Genomic DNA, 20,823 nt, shown 5'->3' with positions numbered 1-20,823 from the left:
ATAAAATTTCTACTTTTCTTAAGTATTAATTATTAAGGATAAAGTTAACTTTGTGAAAGAGCAAGGATGTATCAATCAAACGCGTCTCAAAATTCTTATTTTTAATAATTTCCAGATTAAACAAGTCTTTTTAATTATATTTCCGTGTGAAATGCTATAGCAACATAATTATAAGTCATGATATTATACAGAAAAAATTGAAAAAATATTAACTTCAAATCTGTGTCTATGCCCCTTTAAATAATCCATATATTTTCCCCCAATGCTTTTAAAATAGTCCTCACCAGTTTTAGAATTAAAAGCAATCACAAAATGATTTAATTAAACAAATGTTTTTTTTAATTACCGTCTTTAATCAAATAAACATTCTTTATTCAAATAAACAATTTTCTCCTGAATCACAAAATCCTATCTTATCACTCTTCTCTGCAGACTCGCTCACTCTCATCAAACACGTGACCTGCCGGACACCTCGACACTAAAGTCTCTCCTCTGTTACACGTGTAGTAAACATCCGAATTTCCTTGTTCATCTTTATAGTTTCCATCCTGTAGACCCGAGCAGTCGGGCATGATTCCTCCCTGGTCCTTGGGAATGTGGTACAAGCTGTTACATTCTCCTTTGTAAATGCGTGACTCCACTCTTAAAATAGGATCCACCGGACACAGCCCATCAGAGACAAATCTCTCATCTTTGCAGACCATGAACCACGGCGACTCGGTCTTGTAGCCATGTTGATACACGCCATCTTCTTTTCCCTCGCAGCTTGGATGACGTAGTGAACATGGCAGGCAATGTGAAGACCCACATCGGCTTGAAAGGTAGTTACCTGTGTGTGTATATATATATATATATATATATATATATATATATATATATATATATATATATATATATATATATATATATATATATATATATATATATATATATTAAATGTCTGTATATATTAGAAATACACATATATTTATGACCCTCTTTCTCATTTTTGTTGATTATCTAAATATAGTGTAGCGCGATCAAATTAAGGCTGAGTTTTTCAAATCTCTATTATTTTTGTGGAGTTGGTAAATAAATCGGTTATTGTTTTGAATTTTTGATATTTATGAAACGTGATTGATTTGAATTGTGTAATTTACAGAAAAGTCCTATATATAAAGAAATGAAACAAATAGAACGACCTTTTCAATTTTGGTTAATAATCTGAATTTATCAAAAATACGCCATATATAGCTTTAAAACATCAAACTGTGTGGACTTACTCTATTTCCTTCTTTTATACCGGTATAATTTTAGGAACATTAAATACATACTTTTCATAACCAAATGCATTACGACTTGCAAAATCTAAGAAACATAAATACGTTCTTTGTCAATCTTTGTAACACCAGTATTCGTTACATACAGAAGTTTTCACTAATTCACAGATACATACAGGCAGACTTGTATTCTGTCCTGTTTCCACAATCCACTTCTGTATAATTCTCGCATTGTAACGTTTTCTCCGAGAACAGTTGAGGATATCTGCATTCGCGCATGTGTTGTTCAAAGTAAGTAGGAACCCTGGTGTATTTGGTGGAACAGTCGTAGTACAGCTGGCAGTATTGGGGGTGGGCAGCGCGATAGTAGGACCGACTCCTGCAGATTTCTTCTATGGTGAGAGCTGTGAACATGAAAGACAATAGATAAGGTACGTGGACATGGAATAAACTTCTGTGATAAATGTTAAAAAATTACCAATTTTTTTAAAGAACATATATTTATAAAGGGAAAAGAAAAAAAGAGGCGTCTAAGATCTGTGAATTCCTTCTGTAACCAAAAGATACTATCTGCATCAAGGAGAATATTACAAAAAACAACGCGCAACCCATGCACGTGCATTTAGGATAGACACGTTGTGGTAAATTTAAAAGATTCAATTGATGCAGGAAGTAATCATGGATTATGAGCACCTAAACCTACCCTTTTCGCACGATGCTCCCCCATATTCTGCCGTGCAGGAGCACGTGAAGGACTTCCCGTCATCCGTTGGTTTACATCCTCCTCCGTTCTTGCAAGGGTTACCCACGCACGCGTCTTCAGTTCCTGAAAAAATATTCTTTCATTAATGCTTGAAGAAGAAATTCTGTGTAAAGTGATAATGTCGACAAATTTTCTAGATTTTTACGGTTAAAAAATGGTTGGAATTCGTAGATAAAGATTTTGGTAAATAGATACGTTTTCCCTACACCAATCATGATTTTTGAACTTTAAAAGATCATTTAAAAAGTGTGTGTGAGGGTGTGAGGGGGTGTGTGTGTGTGTGCATGGGTGTGTGTTGTAGAACTAAAAACTGAGTCATGATTAATTAAGGTCTTCCGTCTCCAACGGAAGACCTTATTGTTTTCGTTCGGTTTCTTTTTCCCTATTATTATTAGGGTCTTCCGTCTTCAGCGGAAGACCCTTCTATTATTCTTCGGTTTCTTTTTTACCTTTATTATTATTCTTTTTTCTTCTTACAAAATTTGTGCAGACGATTTCTCGGAGATGGCTCGTTCGATTTCATTCAAATTTTCATGGTAGATGCGTTGATATCTGAAGTTAATTCCGGCAATTTCGTTAAGTGATATTCACTTCCGGTCGGAAGTTATCGCCCTTTTATCAAAATTTAGAGGACCTCCTTGTCTGCGATGGAACTCAAAAACGGCTTAGGCTAGAGTGCTGAAATTTTCAGTGATGATAGAGGACATGTTGCCATGTTGCACCTGGGTTTGGATATTTTCCGGAAGTGCCTAGTATGGAAGCTCGGTAGGGGTCAAAATTTAGGACACGAATCATAAGTGAATTTTTGAGACATTTTGTATCATATCTTCTAAAGTATAATTATTTTGTTAAAACATACTGAAGAATATTTGTGCAGAATGACAAGATCTTTAATATGATATCAAGAAAAAAGGGCTGACTTATCATATTAGGGGCCGAGAGGGGCCAAAAGTATTAAATCAATAACTCCTTAACGATCAATATTTTGGTATAAATTAATGAAGCAAAAAAGTTTATCATAACAATTTACAACTATATATTATAATATTTATGTCATATGTTACATAATTAGGGGCCAAAAGGGGCCAGAATGCCAAATCTTTGGCACTCTATATCTCGAAAGTTGGAAATATTTTGATAAGCAATATTGAATAAAAGATGTTCAAAATAATGTTCTAAACAATATTTAACCTTTTGATTTTCGCTAAACGTCCCCATTAAGGAGTTGAAGGGCTGGCCCCTAAATATATCTTTTGCAAATATCTCAGAAACGAAAAAGAATTTCTGAATAGTTGTTGAACAAAAAGTGTTCAAAATCATGACAGCTTTAAAGTGGTATGAAGAAAAAGGGACTGGCCCCTAAAAATAGGGGCTGAGAGGGGCCAAAAGTCTTTAATCAGTAACTCTTTAACGATCAATATATTGCAATTCATTACTGAAGCAAAAATGTTTATCTCAACAATTTCCAACTATATATTATGATAATCACATCACATGTTACATAATTAGGGCCTACAAGGGGCCAGAAGGCCAAATCTTTGGCACTCTATATCTCGAAAGTGGGAAATATTTTGATAAGCAATATTGAATAAAAGATGTTCAAAATAATGATGTGATCAATATATAACCTTTTGATTTTTGCTAAACGTCCCCATGAAGGAGTTGGAGGGCTGGCCCCTAAACATTGTTATTCTATTTATCTCTTAAACGAAAGGAAATTTCTGAATAGTTGTTGAACAAAAAGTCTTCAAAATCACAAGACCTTTCATTTGATATCAAGTAAAAGGGGCTGACCCCTCAAATTAGGGGCTCAAAAGGGCCAAAAATCTTTCATCTATAACTCTTTAATGATTAATATTTTGTTTTAAATTATTGAAGCAAAAATGTTCATCTTAACATTCTGCAACTATATATAATAAAATTTTGATAATATGTTACGTAATAAGGGCCATAAGGGGCCAGAATACTAAATCTTTGACACATTATATCTCGAGAAGGGGAAATATTTTGATAAGCAATATTGAACAAAAGATGTTCAGAATAATGTTCTTAACAATATACACCCTTTTAATTTTTGCAAGACATCCCCATTAAGGACTTGGAGGGTTGGCCCCTAAATATTGTTATTCTATATATCTCTTAAACGAAAGGAAATTTCTGAATAGTTGTTGAACAAAAAGTCTTCAAAATCACAAGACCTTTCATTTGATATCAAGAGAAAGGGGCTGACCCCTCACATTAGGGGCTCAGAAGGGCCAAAATTCATTCATCTATAACTCTTTAATGATTAATATTTTGTTATAAATTATTGAAGCTAAAATGTTTATCTTAACATTCTGCAACTATATATTATAAAATTTTTATCAAATGTTACGTAATTATGGGCCATAAGGGGCCAGAATGCTAAATCTTTGACACTTTATATCTCGAGAAGGGGAAATATTTTGATAAGCAATATTGAACAAAAGATGCTCAGAATAATGTTTTAGACAATATGCATCCTTTTACTTTTTACAGATGAATATCTTAGTCAAGATCTTGACTAATCTTATCCAAAATCAAACGGAAGACCCACTCGTTGCTCGCAACGAGAACCATCTGGTTATTCTTCTTTTTTTTCTCCTTACCGATTTTGTGCAGAAGATTTCTCGGAGAGGAATTGATCGATTTACTTCAAATTTTCAGAGTTTATGTCTTATCATCTGAAGTTTGTACCGGCATTTCAAAATTTGAAAAATCACTTCCGGTCGGAAGTTATCGCCCTTTTATTAAAATTCAGAGGACCTGCTTGTCTGTGATGGAACTCAAAAACGGCTTAAGCTAGAGCGCTGAAATTTTCAGTGATGATAGAGGACATGTTGCCATTATGCACCTGGGTTTAGATATTTTCCGAAAGTGCATAGTATGGAAGCTCGGTAGGGGCCGAAATTTAGGGCACAAATCATGAATGAATTTTTGAGACATTTTGTATAATATCTTTTAAAGTATAATTATTTTGTTAAAACATACTGAACAATATTTGTACAGAATGACAAGATCTTTATCATGATATCAAGAAAAAAGGGCTGACTCGTCATATTAGGGGCCAAAAGGGGTCAAAAGTATTAAATCAATAACTCTTTAACGATCAATATTTTGTAATGCATTACTGAAGCAAAAATGTTTATTTCAACAATTTACAACTACATATTACAATATTCACATCATACGTTACATAATTAGGGGCCATAAGGGGCCAGAATGCTAAATCTTTGACGCTTTATATCTCAAAAGTGGGAAATATTTTGATAAGCAATATTGAACAAAAGATGTTTAAAATAATGTTCTAAACAATATGCAACCTTTCATTTTTTGCTAAACGTCCCCATTAAGGAGTTGAAGGGCCGGTCCCTAAATATTTCTTTTGCAAATATCTCAGAAATGAAAGAGAATTTCTGACTAGTTGTTGAACAAAAAGTGTTCAAAATCATGGGAGCTTTGAAGTGATATGAAGAGAAAGGGACTGGCCCCTCATAATAGGGGCTGAAAGGGGCCGAAAGTCTTTTAACAATAACTCTTTAATGATCAATATTTTGTAATGCATTACTGAAGTAAAAATGTTTATTTCAACAATTTACAACTATATATTATGATATTCACATCATATGTTACATAATTAGGGGCCATAAGGGGCCAGAATGCAAAATCTTTGGCACTCTATATCTCAAAAGTGGGAAATATTTTGATAAACAATATTGAACAAAAGATGTTCAAAATAATGTTCTAAACAATATGCAACCTTTCATTTTTTGCTAAACGTACCAATTAAGGAGTTGAAGGGCCAGCCCCTAAATATATCTGTCGCATATATCTCGGAAACGAAAAAGAATTTCTGAATAGTTCTTGAACAAAAAGTGTTCAGAATCATGAGAGCTTTAAAGTGGTATGAAGAAAAAGGGACTGGCCCCTCAAAATAGGGGCTGAAAGGGGCCAAAAGTATTAAATCAATAACTCTTTCACAATCAATATTTTGGTATACATTACTGAAGCAAAAATGTTTATCTTAACAATCTTCAACTATATATAATAATATTTATGTCATATGTTACATAATTAGGGACCAAAAGGGGCCAGAATGCCAAATCTTCGACGCTTTATATCTCAAAAGTGGGAAATATTTTGATAAGCAATACTGAACAAAAGATGTTTAGAATAATGTTCTGAACAATATGCAACCTTTTAGTGTTTGATAAACATCCCCATTAAGGAGTTGAAGCGCCGGCCCCTAAATACTTCTTTTGCAAATATCTCGGAAACGAAAAAGAATTTCTAAATAGTTGTTGAACAAAAAATGTTCAAAATCATGAGAGCTTTAAAGTGGTATAAAGAAAAAGGGGCTGGCCCCTCAAAATAGGGGCCCAGAGGGACTAAAAGTTTTTAATCAATAACTGTTTAATGAACAATATTTTGTAATTCATTACTGAAACAAAAATGTTTATCCCAACAATTTTCAACTATATATTATGATATTTACATCACATGTTACATAATTAGGGTCCAAAAGGGCCAGAATGCCAAATCTTTGGCACTCTATATCTCGAAAGTGGGAAATGTTCTGATAAGCAATATTGAATAAAAGATACTCAAAATAATGTTCTGAACAATATATAACCTTTCAATTTTTGCTAAACGTCCCCATTAGGGAGTTGAAGGGCCAGTTTTAAGATTGTATCAAGAAAAGGGGCTGACCACTCTTATAAGGGGCCAAGATGGGCCGAAAGTCTTTACTTATCTATTTCTTTTTAATGATCAATATTTTGTTACACATTACTGAAGCAAAAGTGTTCGTCTTAACAATTTACTTAAATCAATATTTCTAAACGAAAATCTCAGTCAAATTCTTATCTCATCTTATCGAAAATCGGACGGAAGACCCACTCGTTGCTCGCAACGAGATCGCATCTAGTTATTATTAGGGTCTTCCGTCTTCCGCGGAAGACCCTTCTATTATTCTTAGGTTTCTTTTTCAAGCTTATTATTATTATTATTATTATTCTTTTTTTCTGCACAAATTTTGTGCAGACGATTTCTCGGAGATGGATCGATGGATTTGCTTCAGATTTTCAGGATTGTTGCTAGGTTATCTGAAGTTAATTCCGGCTAAACAATTTTCAGAAATTCACTTCCGGTCCGGAGTTATCGCCCTTTTATCAAAATTCAGAGGACCTCCTTGTCTGCGATGGAACTCAAAAACGGCTCAAGCTAGAGTGCTGAAATTTTCAGTGATGATAGAGGACATGTTGCAATTTTGCACCTGGGTTTAGATATTTTCCGGAAGTGCCTAGTATGGAAGCTCGGTAGGGGTCGAAATTTAGGACACGAATTATGAGTGAATTTTTGAGACATTTTGTATCATATCTTTTAAAGTATAATTATTTTGTGAAAACATACTGAACAATATTTGTGCAGAATGACAAGATCTTTATCACGATATCAAGAAAAAAGGGCTGACTCGTCATATTAGGGGCCGAGAGGGGCCAAAAGTATTAAATCAATAACTCTTTAACGATCAATATTTTGTAATGCATTACTGAAGCAAAAATGTTTATCTCAACAATTTACAACTATATATTACAATATTCACATCATATGTTACATAATTAGGGATCGTAAGGGGCCAGAATGCTAAATCTTTGACGCTTTATATCTCAAAAGTGGGAAATATTTTCAAAAGCAATATTGAACAAAAGATGTTCAAAATAATGTTCTAAACAATATGAAACCTTTCATTTTTTGCTAAACGTCCCCATTAAGGAGTTGAGGGACCGGCCCCTAAATATTTCTTTTGCAAATATCTCAGAAACGAAAAAGGATTTTTGACTAGTTGTTGAACAAAAATGTTCAAAATCATGAGAGCTTTAAAGTGATATGAAGAAATAGGGACTGGCCCTTCATAATAGGGTCTGAAAGGGGCCGAAAGTCTTTGAACAATAACTCTTTAACGATCAATATTTTGTGATGCATTACTGAAGCAAAAATGTTTATCTCAACAATTTACAACTATATATTACAATATTCACATCATATGTTACATAATTAGGGTCCATAAGGGGCCAGAATGCTAAATCTTTGACGCTTTATATCTCAAAAGTGGGAAATATTTTGATAAGCAATATTGAACAAAAGATGTTCAAAATAATGTTTTGAACAATATGCAACCTTTCATTTTTTGCTAAACGTCCCCATTAAGGAGTTGAGGGACCGGCCCCTAAATACTTCTTTTGCAAATTTCTCAGAAACGAAAAAGAATTTCTGAGTAGTTGTTGAACAAAAGTGTTCAAAATTATGAGAGCTTTAAAGTGATATGAAGAAAAAGGTGCTGGTCCCTCAAAATCGGGGCTGAGAGGGGCCGAAAGTCTTTGAACAATAACTCTTTAACGATCAATATTTTATAATGCATTACTGAAGCAAAAATGTTTATCTCAACAATTTACAACTATATAATATGATATTCACGTCATATGTTACATAATTAGGGTCCATAAGGGGCCAGAATGCTAAATCTTTGACGTTTGATATCTCAAAAGTGGGAAATATTTTGATAAGCAATATTGAACAAAAGATGTTCAAAATAATGTTCTAAACAATATGCAATCTATTGATTTTTGCTAAATGTCCCCATTATGGAGTTGAAGGGCCGGCCCCTAAATATATCCTTCGCATATATCTCGGAAAGAAAAAGAATTTTTGACTAGTTGTTGAACAAAAAGTGTTCAAAATCATGAGCGGTTAAAGGCGATATCAAGGAAAAGGGTCTGACCCCTGAAATTAAGGGCCGAGAGGGGCCGAAAGTATACAATCAATTACTCTTTAATGATCAATATTTTGTAATATATTACTGAAGCGAAATAGTTCATCTTCACACTTTTTGTCTAAATAACACGATGTTGATATCATATGCTACGCAATAAGGGGTCTTTAGGGGCCAGATTGCATAATCTTAGGCGCAATATATCTCAAAAAGGAAGAATATTTTGATAAACAGCATTGAACAAAAGACGTTTAAAGTAATATTCTGAACAATATGTATTCTTTCAATTTTTGCTAGACGTCCCCATTTAGGACTCGAAGGACCGGTCCTTAATATTCCTTTTGCATATATCCCGAAAACAAAAAAGAATTTCTGAATAGTTGTTGAACAAAAAGTGTTCAAAATCATGAGAGCTTTAAGATGATCTCAAGAAAAAGGGGCTGACCTCTCACATTAGGGGCCCAGAAGACCGAAAATCTTTAATCTATAACCCTTCAATGATCTAAATTTTGTTAAACATTAAAAAAGCAAAATTGTTCGTCTTGACAATTTATTTATATCATTATATTTGAACGAAAATCTCAGTCAAATTCTTATCTCATCTTATCAAAAATCGGACGGAAGACCCACTCGTTGCTCGCAACGAGATCGCATCTAGTTATTATTATTTTTATTCTTTTTTCTTCTTACAAATTTTGTGCAGACGATTTCTCGGAGATGGCTCGTTCAATTTCATTCAAATTTTCATGGTAAATGCATTGTCATCTGAAGTTAATTCCGGCCATTCCGTTAAGGGATATTAACTTCCGGTCGGAAGTTATCGCCCTTTTATCAAAATTTAGAGGACCTCCTTGTCTGCGATGGAACTCAAAAACGGCTTAAGCTAGAGCGCTGAAATTTTCAGTGATGATAGAGGACATGTTGCCATTTTGCACCTGGGTTTGGATATTTTCCGGAAGTGCCTAGTATGGAAGCTCGGTAGGGGTCGAAATTTAGGACACGAAACATGAGTGAATTTTTTAGACATTTTGTATCATATCTTTTAAAGTATAATTATTTTGTTAAAACATACTGAACAATATTTGTGCAGAATGACAAGATCTTTAATATGATATCAAGAAAAAAGGGCTGACTTGTCATATTAGGGGCCGAGAGGGGCCAAAAGTATTAAATCAATAACTCTTTAACGATCAATATTTTGGTATACATTACTGAAGCAAAAATGTTTATCTTAACAATTTACAACTATTTATTATAATATTTATGTCATATGTTACATAAATAGGGGCCATGAGGGGCCAGAATGCCAAATCTTTGACGCTTTATATCTTAAAACTATGAAATATTTTGATAAGCAATATTGAACAAAAGATGTCCAAAATAATGTTCTAAACAAGATGCAACCTTTCATTTTTTGCTAAACTTCCCCATTAAGGAGTTGAAGGGCCGGCCCCTGAATATTTATTTTCCAAATATCTCAGAAATGAAAAAGAATTTCTGACTAGTTGTTGAACAAAAAGTGTTCAAAATCATGAGAGCTTTAAAGTGATATGAAGAAAAAGGGGCTGGACCCTCACAATAGGGGCTGAGAGGGGCCGAAAGTCTTTGAACAATAACTCTTTAACAATCAATATTTTGTAATGCATTACTGAAGCAAAAATGTTTATCTCAACAATGTACGACTATATATTGTGATATTCACATCATATGTTACATGATAAGGGGCCATAAGGGGCCAGAATGCCAAATCTTTGACGCTTTATATCTCAAAAGTGGGAAATATTTTGATAAGCAATATTGAACAAAAGATGTCCAAAATAATGTTCTAAAGAAGATGCAACCTTTCATTTTTTGCTAAACGTCCTCATTAAGGAGTTGAAGGGCCGGCCCCTAAATATTTATTTTCCAAATATCTCAGAAATGAAAAAGAATTTCTGACTAGTTGTTGAACAAAAAGTGTTCAAAATCATGAGAGCTTTAAAGTGATATGAAGAAAAAGGGGCTGGACCCTCACGATAGGGGCTGAGAGGGGCCGAAAGTCCATTAACTCTTTAACGATCAATATTTTGTAATGCATTACTGAAGCAAAAATGTTTATCTCAACAATGTACGACTATATATTGTGATATTCACATCATATGTTACATGATTAGGGGCCATAAGGGGCCAGAATGCTAAATCTTTGACGCTTTATATCTCAAAATTGGGAAATATTTTGATAAGCAATATTGAACAAAAGATGTCCAAAATAATGTTCTTAACAAGATGCAACCTTTCATTTTTTGCTAAACGTCCCCATTAAGGAGTTGAAGGGCCGGCCCCTAAATACTTCTTTTGCAAATATCTCAGAAACAAAAAAGAATTTTTGACTAGTTGTTGAACAAAAAGTGTTCAAAATCATGAGAGCTTTAAAGTGATATGAAGAAAAAGGTGCTGGACCCTCACGATAGGGGCTGAGAGGGGCCGAAAGTCTTTGAACAATAACTCTTTAACGATCAATATTTTGTAATGCATTACTGAAGCAAAAATGTTTATCTCAACAATGTACGACTACATATTATGATATTTACATCAAATGTTACATAATTAGGGGCCATAAGGGGCCAGAATGCTAAATCTTTGACGCTTTATATCTCAAAAGTGGGATATATTTTGATAAGCAATATTGAACAAAAGATGTCAAAAATAATGTTCTTAACAAGATGCAACCTTTCATTTTTTGCTAAACGTCCCCATTAAGGAGTTGAAGGGCCAGCCCCTAAATACTTCTTTTGCGAATATCTCAGAAACGAAAAAGAATTTCAGACTAGTTGTTGAACAAAAAGTGTTCAAAATCATGAGAGCTTTAAGGTGATATCAAGGAAAAGGGTCTGACCCCTTAAATAAGGGGCTGAGAGGCGCCGAAAGTATACAATCAATAACTCTTTAATGATCAATATTTTGTAATATATTACTGAAGCGAAATAGTTTTTCTTCACAAACTTTATCTAAATAACATGATGTTGATATCATATGTTACGAAATAAGGGGTCTTTAGGGGGCCAAATTGCATAATCTTTGGCGCAATATGTCTTGAAAAGGAAGAATATTTTGATAAACAGTATTGAACAAAAGATGTCCAAAATAATATTCTGAACAATATGCACTCTTTGAATTTTTGCTAGACGTCCCCATTTAGGACTTGAAGGGCCATTCCTTAATATTTCTTTTGCATATATTCCGAAAACAAAAAAGAATTTCTGAATAGTTGTTGAACAAAAAGTGTTCAAAATCATGAGAGCTTTAAGATGATATCAAGAAAAAGGGGCTGACCTTTCACATTAGGAGCCAAGAAGGGCCGAAAGTCTTTAATCTAAAACCCTTTAATGATCAATATTTTGTTAAACATTATTAAAGCAAAATTGTTCGTCTTAACAATTTATTTATATCATTATATTTGAACGAAAATCCCAGTCAAATTCTTATCTCATCTTATCAAAAATCGGACGGAAGACCCACTCGTTGCTCGCAACGAGATCTCATCTAGTTATTATTATTATTATTCTTTTTTTTTCTTACCGATTTTGTGCAAGCGAGTTCTCGGAAACGGCTCGGTCGATTTTCACGAAACTTTCAGATCTGATAGATATTGATCTGAACCTTATTGGAAATTTTTTATATTGATGACGTCACTTCCGATCGTGAGATATGGACGATTTTCTGATTTTCAGAGGGTCGGCTTGTCCTGGCAATCACTCCTAAACGCTTAAAGATATTGAGTTGAGATTTTCAGTGAAGGTAGAGGAAGGATCGTAGATGTGCTTTTTTGAGTCTATATCTTCCCAGCGCAAAAGGCGCTGAAGCTCGCCTGGGCTCGAAAAATAGGCTCATAAGCATCTCGCAAAATTTGACACGTTTTCTTTTATATCTTTATACCTGTAAATATTTTGTTAAAACATATATAATAAAAGTTGTGCAAAATGATAAGAGCTTTTATTTGATATCAAGAAAAAAGGGCTGACCCCTCCTATTTAGGGTTTAGAGGGGCCAAAAATCTGTTTTCCATAACTCTTTAACAGTCAATATTTCGTTATAAATTCCTGAAGCAAAAATGTTTATCGTAACAATTTGCAACTACGTTTTATAAAATCGGGATCATATATTACGTAATAAGGGGCCATAAGGGGCCAGAATGATAAATATTTGATGCTTTATATCTTGGAAAGGGGAAATATTTTGATAAGCAATATTGAACAAAAGATGTTCAGAATAATGTTCTAAACAACATGCACCCTTTCAATTTTTGTAAAACGGCCCCAATAAGGACTTGGAGGGGTGGCCCCTAAATATTTCCATTCAGTATATCTCAATAATCGAAAGAAATATCTGAATAGTTGTTGAACAAAAAGTGTTCAAAATCACAAGACCTTTCATTTGATATCAAGAAAAAGGGGCTGACCCCCCAAATTAGGGGCTCAGAGGGGCCAGAAGTCTTTCATCTATAACTCATAAATTATCAATTTTTTGTTATCAATTACTGAAGCAAAAATGTTTATCTTAACGATTTGCAACTATATATTATAAAATTAAGATCATTCATTGCATAATAAGGGGCTGAAAGGGGCCAGAATGCTCAATCTTTAACGCTGTATATCTCGAAAAGGGGGAATATTTTGATAAGTAATAATGAACAAAAGATGGCCAGAATAATGTTCTAAACAATATGTACCCTTTCAATTTTTGTCAAACGGCCCCATTTAGGACTTTGAGAATGGGCCCTAAATATTTCCATTCAGCATATCTCCACAACAAAAAGAAATCTCCGTATAGTTGTTGAACAAAAAGTCTTCAAAATCTCAAGACCTTTCAATTGATATCAAGAAAAAGGGGCTGACCCTTCAAATTAGGGGCTCAGTGGGGCCAAAAGTCTCTCATCTTTAACTCTTTAATGATCAATAATTTGTAATACATTACTGAAGCAAAGATGCTTATCTTAACGATTTACAACAATATATGATAAGATTCTGATCATATGTTACGTAATAAGGATTACAAGGGGCCAGAATGCTAAATCTTTGACGCTTTATATCTCGAAAAGGGGGAATATTTTGATAAGCAATACTGAACAAAAGATGGTCAGAATAATGTTTTAAACAATATGCACACTTTTAATTTTTGTCAAACGGGCCCACTAAGGACTTGGAGGGGTGGCCCCTAAATATTTCCATTCAGCATATCTCCACAACAAAAAAAAATCACAAGACCTTTCAATTGATATCAAGAAAAAGTTGCTGACGCCTCAATCTAGGGGCGAAGAGGGGCCAAAAGCATGTCTTCTATAGCTCTTTGATAATGTTATATAAATCAAAAGAATGAAATCTAATTAGGGAAGTCTATATATTATTATCTTTTAACAAAGATCATAGTCAAAATCATATCTCATCTTATCGAAAAATCGGACGGAAGACCTACTCGTTGCTCGCAACGAGATCTCATCTAGTTAAATTTATATTCTCTTTTCTAATGACGTCAGAGATTTTACAATTACGGTGTCCGCTGTGTAATCCTACACATCTACAATCTGTAACACTACCAAAAACAAAAAAAATTAAATTAAAAAAACAACAACAAACAAACAAAACAACAACAACCAAAAAAAAACCGGCATAGTCATATCTCACGAACTTTTTAAAACACTGTCATCTCCAACCACCGTCTATTCCGAAATCAAACATTTAAGTCAATACAGCTTTTCTTGATGTTAAAAAATGAAAGAGAGATCATTAGAACGATAGTGAATCTTTCAACGGTATTCATTTTGTCCATAAAAATTCAATATACTGTAGCTAAATTTTACCAAAAATTAACTTTCTTATATTAAAAAACACTCTGTACATGTAAATCCTGGAGAGTAAAACACATTCTGAGTATAAAATATAGAGAGTATCAATGTTATTTTTTTAAGTAATGAGTAATGACAAGTTCTTAAAAAAAAGAATGAAGAAACCAGAATTCGGTAGGCATTACTTTGGAGTACTAGTATTCTAGAATTTTAAAAAGTCTGTTTATTAGGATTTGCGTCTTAATTCTAAATGAGATAGATCTATATAATTGATTTGAAGAGGTGCGTGTTTAGAAATCTTTTTACCATTCTTTTTAACTTGAATTCTTGAATAACTGTTTATGTATGTTTTAGATGATGTTCATCTTCAACCATTGGGCGCGTGAATTGTACGAAGTATCAAACGAAAGACTAAGTCGTGGTCCTTGATTGTATATAATGCCTACAAATATTCAATTTTTATCGATGATAAAATGATAAAACGACAAAAATAATATTATTCATAGGAATACTTTTTGAATTAATCTCGAGATTTTTGAAGTACGCGAAAACTTATAATTACTTACCCTTCTTTGACCCACAATCGTCAAATTCGCTACCCTGGTACACACAGACCCCGTACTGCCGACTGAAGATGAGCCCCGGGGAACAGTCGGGCATCTTAACGGGCTTCCCCCAAACACATCGGTGGAGAGTTTTACAATCGTCAGAGAGAATTCTTTCAAAATTTGAGGTGCAGACTACATTTTCACCAGCAACGGCGCCAACAAGAACAACAAAAAGCAACACGACGACCGAAGTTTGCGATACCATGCTTAAAATAGTTGAAACTGAAAATATATTCTCTAGCTCTTTCCCTAAGGAATGACGTTCTTGCTTAGACCAAGTCTATTTGAATTGTGGACTGTCTAAGCTAGAAGCATCATTGCGAAGTTTACGCGACAAACACATCAACGTGTTTGCTTGTTTGTCATGTATTCTTTCCTGCATGGATTGGCGGAAATTCCCATCTTATCTGTGGAGGGTAACGCTATTAGAAATGCGTTGCCACTGCCTCCTATGAGATGTCTTCCTCTGACTTAGCGCCGGTAATCACAATTACATTGTGTAGTCGTCTGTTTATGTACCGGGGTAGATCGTGACTTTCCGAGGAATAATGGAAATGAGACACTTTACTCGTTCTTTTTTGATCACTTTCTTTTAAGAGTTCAGACAGTATAATGAAAATTTTATAGCATTGCTTAATCTTTAATGTATTGTTTGGCTGCATTACAAACTGTTATATTTACATCATGTTAAAAAGCCCCATCTCGAAATTTACATGTGACCAGCAAGTGGGAAACTTTACTATCCCACATACTTTTTCTCTTTATTGTAAAGCATATATCCGGTATGTAGATTTTTGGGCTTACACAAAAAATTGGGGAGGAGGACCACTGTACATTACAGATATATTTTTATGACAAAACATTCGTATTTATGGTTATTATTGCGGGAAAAAAGAAATTCAACATTTAAAGATGCTTCTTTTTGGTTCTTTATCTCATTTTTGGGAATTAATTTTTAATACGGTTAGCTAAATAACAAGATAGTAAAAACACAATGTAAATGATGTGCACAGATAGTTTAGTAGTTAGGCGAAGTTTGGAATGATTAGAGTGTAGCGTATCTTAATGAGGTTATTGATGTCAATACTATGATCAAATTGACACCGGCCGCTGTCACCCCGGACCTCGGTCTGATAAAGTGGAAAGGGACAGAGCTGACTTGGACATTGTCTTATAATGTACTAATAATGTTAAAGATCTTGTAAATTTGGGTAAATTTTTGAATGCTGCCGCATTGTTAAGAAAAAAACAATATCGATGTATAACACTATTTTCATGCATATATTCTCTCTGTTTGATTTTTTTTTTTCTAAATAACATGTACTTATTACTTTGATAAGCCAGTTGGCTTAAGGATATAAACTTGAAATGAAATCAATTACTCCAATGTCTCCAGAAAAAAAGAGGAACGACTTACTTATTATATTTGCTGATCCATTTCACTTGTATCAATGAATTTGTAGATGACAAAAAACTTCTATTTCTTTGCTTAAAGTAAGATTTCTTTGGAACTCAATCTCTGTTTATCATTGCACACTTTGTGAGTTATTATACGGTTATTTTTTTTTTTTTTTTTCGTTTTTAAACTTGTTATTACACTTTGCGTTAACATCATGGTAAAATGTATTAAAGTGAAATGAAATCATTCACCGATACTGGTCAGATATATTATCAACCCAAAAACCTGTATTAAGATTGAATTAAGGACAACAGAAGGGTCTTATATTTAAAACAACAGGTCAATCAGAGTGCAAGGAATTTCGTACCAACTTTTCATTTATCATCATTTCATTATTCTTATAGAAATTTTGAAGCTGCTTCTAACTCATCAAACAGAACAAGGAAGTGGAATAAACTGAAACTTCTTGAAGAAACAACACTGAAACAAGTTGTAGACTGTGACAATTCTAAAGACCTCACTGACACAAATGCAGCTTCGAAAGAAATTAAGCTTTTCTTAGCTTCAAATGAAAGGTTGGAAAAAAGGTTAATTGGAACAGATTTTCAAATGATTGGCCTCGTTTACCAGACAAATACCGATAAAAATCCTTGAAACTAAAGAAATTATAATGTGCAACAATGCACATAGGGCTCACGGCGGATGTGACCAGTCAACATGGGATGTTTACTCCTCCTAGGCACCTGATCCCACCACTGGAATGTCCAGGGGTCCGTGTTTTATGCCCTGCTCACAGATTTGTATTGTTTGTAGATTTTTTGAGATCGATCACTGTTCGCTACCTTCTCTTTTCTCATACTGCAAGGCTATTCTTGGTGTGCTTAGATAGAAGACTTATTTTGAAGTTCTGTCTGAACTAGGTAGATTTCCTCTGTATTATCAAATCATTATAGCTATGTTAAATTATTGGTTTCGACCTGAAACATTACATCCATCTTTTGTCCTACTCAAAGAAGCATATCCAGTCTCGAAATTAAAGCCTTTTCCTACACAATAAACATCATGGTTGACATCCATCCAATTATCAGTTATCTGATATAAAAAATATTGACTTAGCGAAACAAGATCCCTACTTACTCGTATTGAAAAAGTAGTCATATTTTATAAACCTATGGCATAAATAAAATGAGCAGCAAACTAATGGCAAACTAAGAACTTATGTCACTTTCAAAAACAACTTTGGAAGAAGGCATTATCTCACCATTGTGAATAACTATGATAGAGGAAAAGTATAAATTAAACTCCGCATTTCTGCACCTCAATTTTAATATTGAAAAGGAAGGTGTGCAGGACTTTGCCCTGAATTGAGAGTGGTTTTTTTTTCAATGTCATATGCAGGAGGTTGAAGATTAATAGCAATCTTTGCTTACTTGTCCAAAATATAACAGTGAAAGGTTACAATTAATGGAAGCTTTCTCAAAAATCAATTCAAATTTCCTGTTTTTGACATCTACTGAGAAACTAATATGGATTTTATATAATGAAAATATTTTTTTTTTTGCTTGCTTGAAAAATTTATTTTTCAAAACAGGGAGGAAAATGTAAAAATACAAATTTTATCATGTACAGACATATATTTACATCCACTGAATATTATCTCCTTTATTTCTTAAGAAAACCTTTGCCGTTTATCGTCAATAAACACCGCCAAGCATATCACCTCTAAAGATTTCCTGAGCAGTGGCTGTTCCATCAATGAAACGTACAATGGCGTACTTATCAATAATGCACTATTTCGTCTACTAAATCCTACATTAAATGATTATTTCTACAAGTATAAATATAAACAATAAAATGTCTTTCTTTGTTAGTACGGGAATTAACGTTGCAGCTATTGCAGAAAAAAAATTACATAACCCGCTTACGCGGGTTATGCATTTTTTCTGCAACAGCTGAACATTAATTCCCGTACTAACAACCAAAGAAAGCATTTTATTGTTTAAGTTTTGAAAATTCAATTTTGAAAATATAAATCAAGAACATTCAAATGAGTAATCACATGCATGAACATATAGAAGAAAGACATTTATGTATTGTCTCATGATCATTGAGACTGGACACGATGTAGCCTGATTATTTATATAACTGTGCATGATTGTTTAAAAATCAATAGCTGCACTGTAAATGAAGCAGAGTGCAATTATATACATGCATGAAGCTGGAGAAACAACGCTTGTATATACCGCATTGTTACAGCGACACGTCACTTTTAAATTTACTGTAAAACGAATCAAAACACTTTTTTTCTAAAGATTGTGTCCAAATCCTTGGTTTACCGACAAGCAACTTCTCGGGACTTGGGACTCTATGAGCAAAGCAATGTTTGATCATGCTGAACCAGACAATAATTATTTAATTTTTTTCCTATACGAAAGTAGATTATTTTAGTTCTAAAACCTGAAATTTTATGAAACCTTGCATTTAGAAAAAATAAACAAAATTTGCAGGACCCATGCCAAACCTCTATTTTAAGTATTTATTTTCAATTTTTAATTGAAATGTGGGTTTGATTTTATTTTATTTTTTGTAAACATTTTGTAAACAACACCCCATTAGGCAATGAAGGTCATAAGCCGATAGTTAAAAGAAAAAAAAAACAAGATGTGTTTGTGAAACACTGATGCCCCCGTATGGCAGCTTATGGCGAAGGTTAAAGTTTCTCAAATACAATTCAAAATCCAGACCAAAAGATAAAAAAATGTTGGTATCCAAAGAAAGGTCTTGTCTCGGGGAATATTCCTGTGAAATTTGAAAGACCTAGCTGCAACTGTTCAAAAGTTATGGCGAAGGTTAAAGTTTTTTAAAAGTAAGTAAAACGTCAAGGTCAAGGTCAAAGTGGTTGGTATCCAAAGGAAGGTCTTGTCACAAGGATTACATGTGTGAAGTATGAAAGCCCTAGCACCAACCATTCAAAAGTTATGACCAAGGTTAAAGTTTTTCAAAAATAGGTCAAACTCCTATGTCAAGGTCAAAGGGTCAAAGTTGTTGGTATCCAAAGGAAGGTCCTGTCACAAGAATTACATATGTGAAGTATGAAAGCCCTTGCATCAACCATTCAAAAGTTATGGCCAAGGTTAAAGTTTTTCAAAAGTAGGTCAAACTCCTATGTCAAGGTCAAAGGGTCAAAGTGGTTGGTATCCAGACGAAGGTCTTGTCACAAGGAATACACATGTGAAGCTTGAAACCGGAAGCACTAACTGTTCAAAAGTTATGGCCAAGGTTCAAGTTTTTCAAAAGTAGGTCAAACTCCTATGTCAAGGACAAAGGGTCAAAGTTGTTGGTATCCAAAGGAAGGCCTTGTCATAAAAAATACACATGTGAAGTTTGAAACCCCAAGCACCAACTGTTCAGAATTTATGGCCAAGGTTAAAGTCTCATAAAATTTTGCAAAAGTAGGTCAAACTCCAAGGTCAAAAGGTCAAATATGATGGTACCCAAAGAAAGGTCTTGTCACAAGGAATACACATGTGAAATATGAAAGTCATAGCAACAACCAATCAAAAGTTATGGGCAAGGTTAAAGTTGACAACAGACAAACGGACAAACAGACAGACAGGACAAAAACAATATACCCCCGGGATCTTTCGATCCTGGGGCATAAAAATGAAGAATCGTCTTTCAACTCAGACTCCTTCAAGTTGAGCATGCGTGATCTTTAGAAGACATTGTGGTTGGATCCAGGTTTGAATACGTTCAGGCAGGGGGGATATTTAATTCATTAACTTATCATTAGTTGTCCTTAAAAATTTCTTATATCTCTATCATGTTACGTTAGGGCTTTCAAACCTTTATTTTGAGAGGGGAAAAACTTATTTCGGTCTTCTGTAAAGTCTAGAAGTTACTGTCATAAAGCCCAAATTTTCCCCGATTAAAGAGTTCAAAAATATTTAAAATCATAGGTAAATATCTTAATTAAAAGTAACATAGGAATAGAATGGGAATCATTAAATATTTAAAAGAAATTAAACAAGTCAATCACTTTGAGCATAAATCTATTGTGATATTTAAGAAGGAATTCTTGATTCAGTTTATAATTGTAAATTTCCAATATATATATACATATACATATATATATATATATATATATATATATATATATATATATATATATATATATATATAT

At 33.6% G+C, this 20,823-nt stretch overlaps 1 protein-coding gene across 1 annotated transcript; it reads right to left on the bottom strand.

Moving 5' to 3' along the window:
* Positions 1-416: 416 nt before the first annotated feature.
* Positions 417-15,446, bottom strand: LOC133203673 (adhesive plaque matrix protein 2-like). The gene is made up of 4 exons (XM_061339438.1): positions 15,200-15,446; positions 1,963-2,085; positions 1,436-1,663; positions 417-829 (listed from the first exon to the last, which is right to left on the bottom strand). Exons 1-4 carry the CDS (start codon positions 15,444-15,446, stop codon positions 417-419), a joined length of 1,011 nt encoding a protein of 336 aa, XP_061195422.1.
* Positions 15,447-20,823: the final 5,377 nt, after the last annotated feature.

This window comes from Saccostrea echinata, unplaced genomic scaffold (genome assembly GCF_033153115.1).
Source record: "Saccostrea echinata isolate AGI-Se365-2 ecotype Australia unplaced genomic scaffold, CSIRO_AGI_Sech_v1 ptg000051l, whole genome shotgun sequence".
NCBI lineage: Eukaryota > Metazoa > Mollusca > Bivalvia > Ostreida > Ostreidae > Saccostrea > Saccostrea echinata.
This window is presented reverse-complemented; position numbering and strand designations above follow the sequence as displayed.

Excerpts from the sequence above, each read along its gene's own strand:
- LOC133203673 (XM_061339438.1), bottom strand. The coding sequence starts at position 15,446 with ATGGTATCGCAAACTTCGGTCGTCGTGTTGCTTTTTGTTGTTCTTGTT. Across the intron at positions 2,086-15,199 it reads CGATTGTGGGTCAAAGAAGG|GAACTGAAGACGCGTGCGTG; the intron begins GTAAGTAATTAT and ends ATATTTTTTCAG. Across the intron at positions 830-1,435 it reads GACAGAATACAAGTCTGCCT|GTAACTACCTTTCAAGCCGA; the intron begins GTATGTATCTGT and ends ATACACACACAG.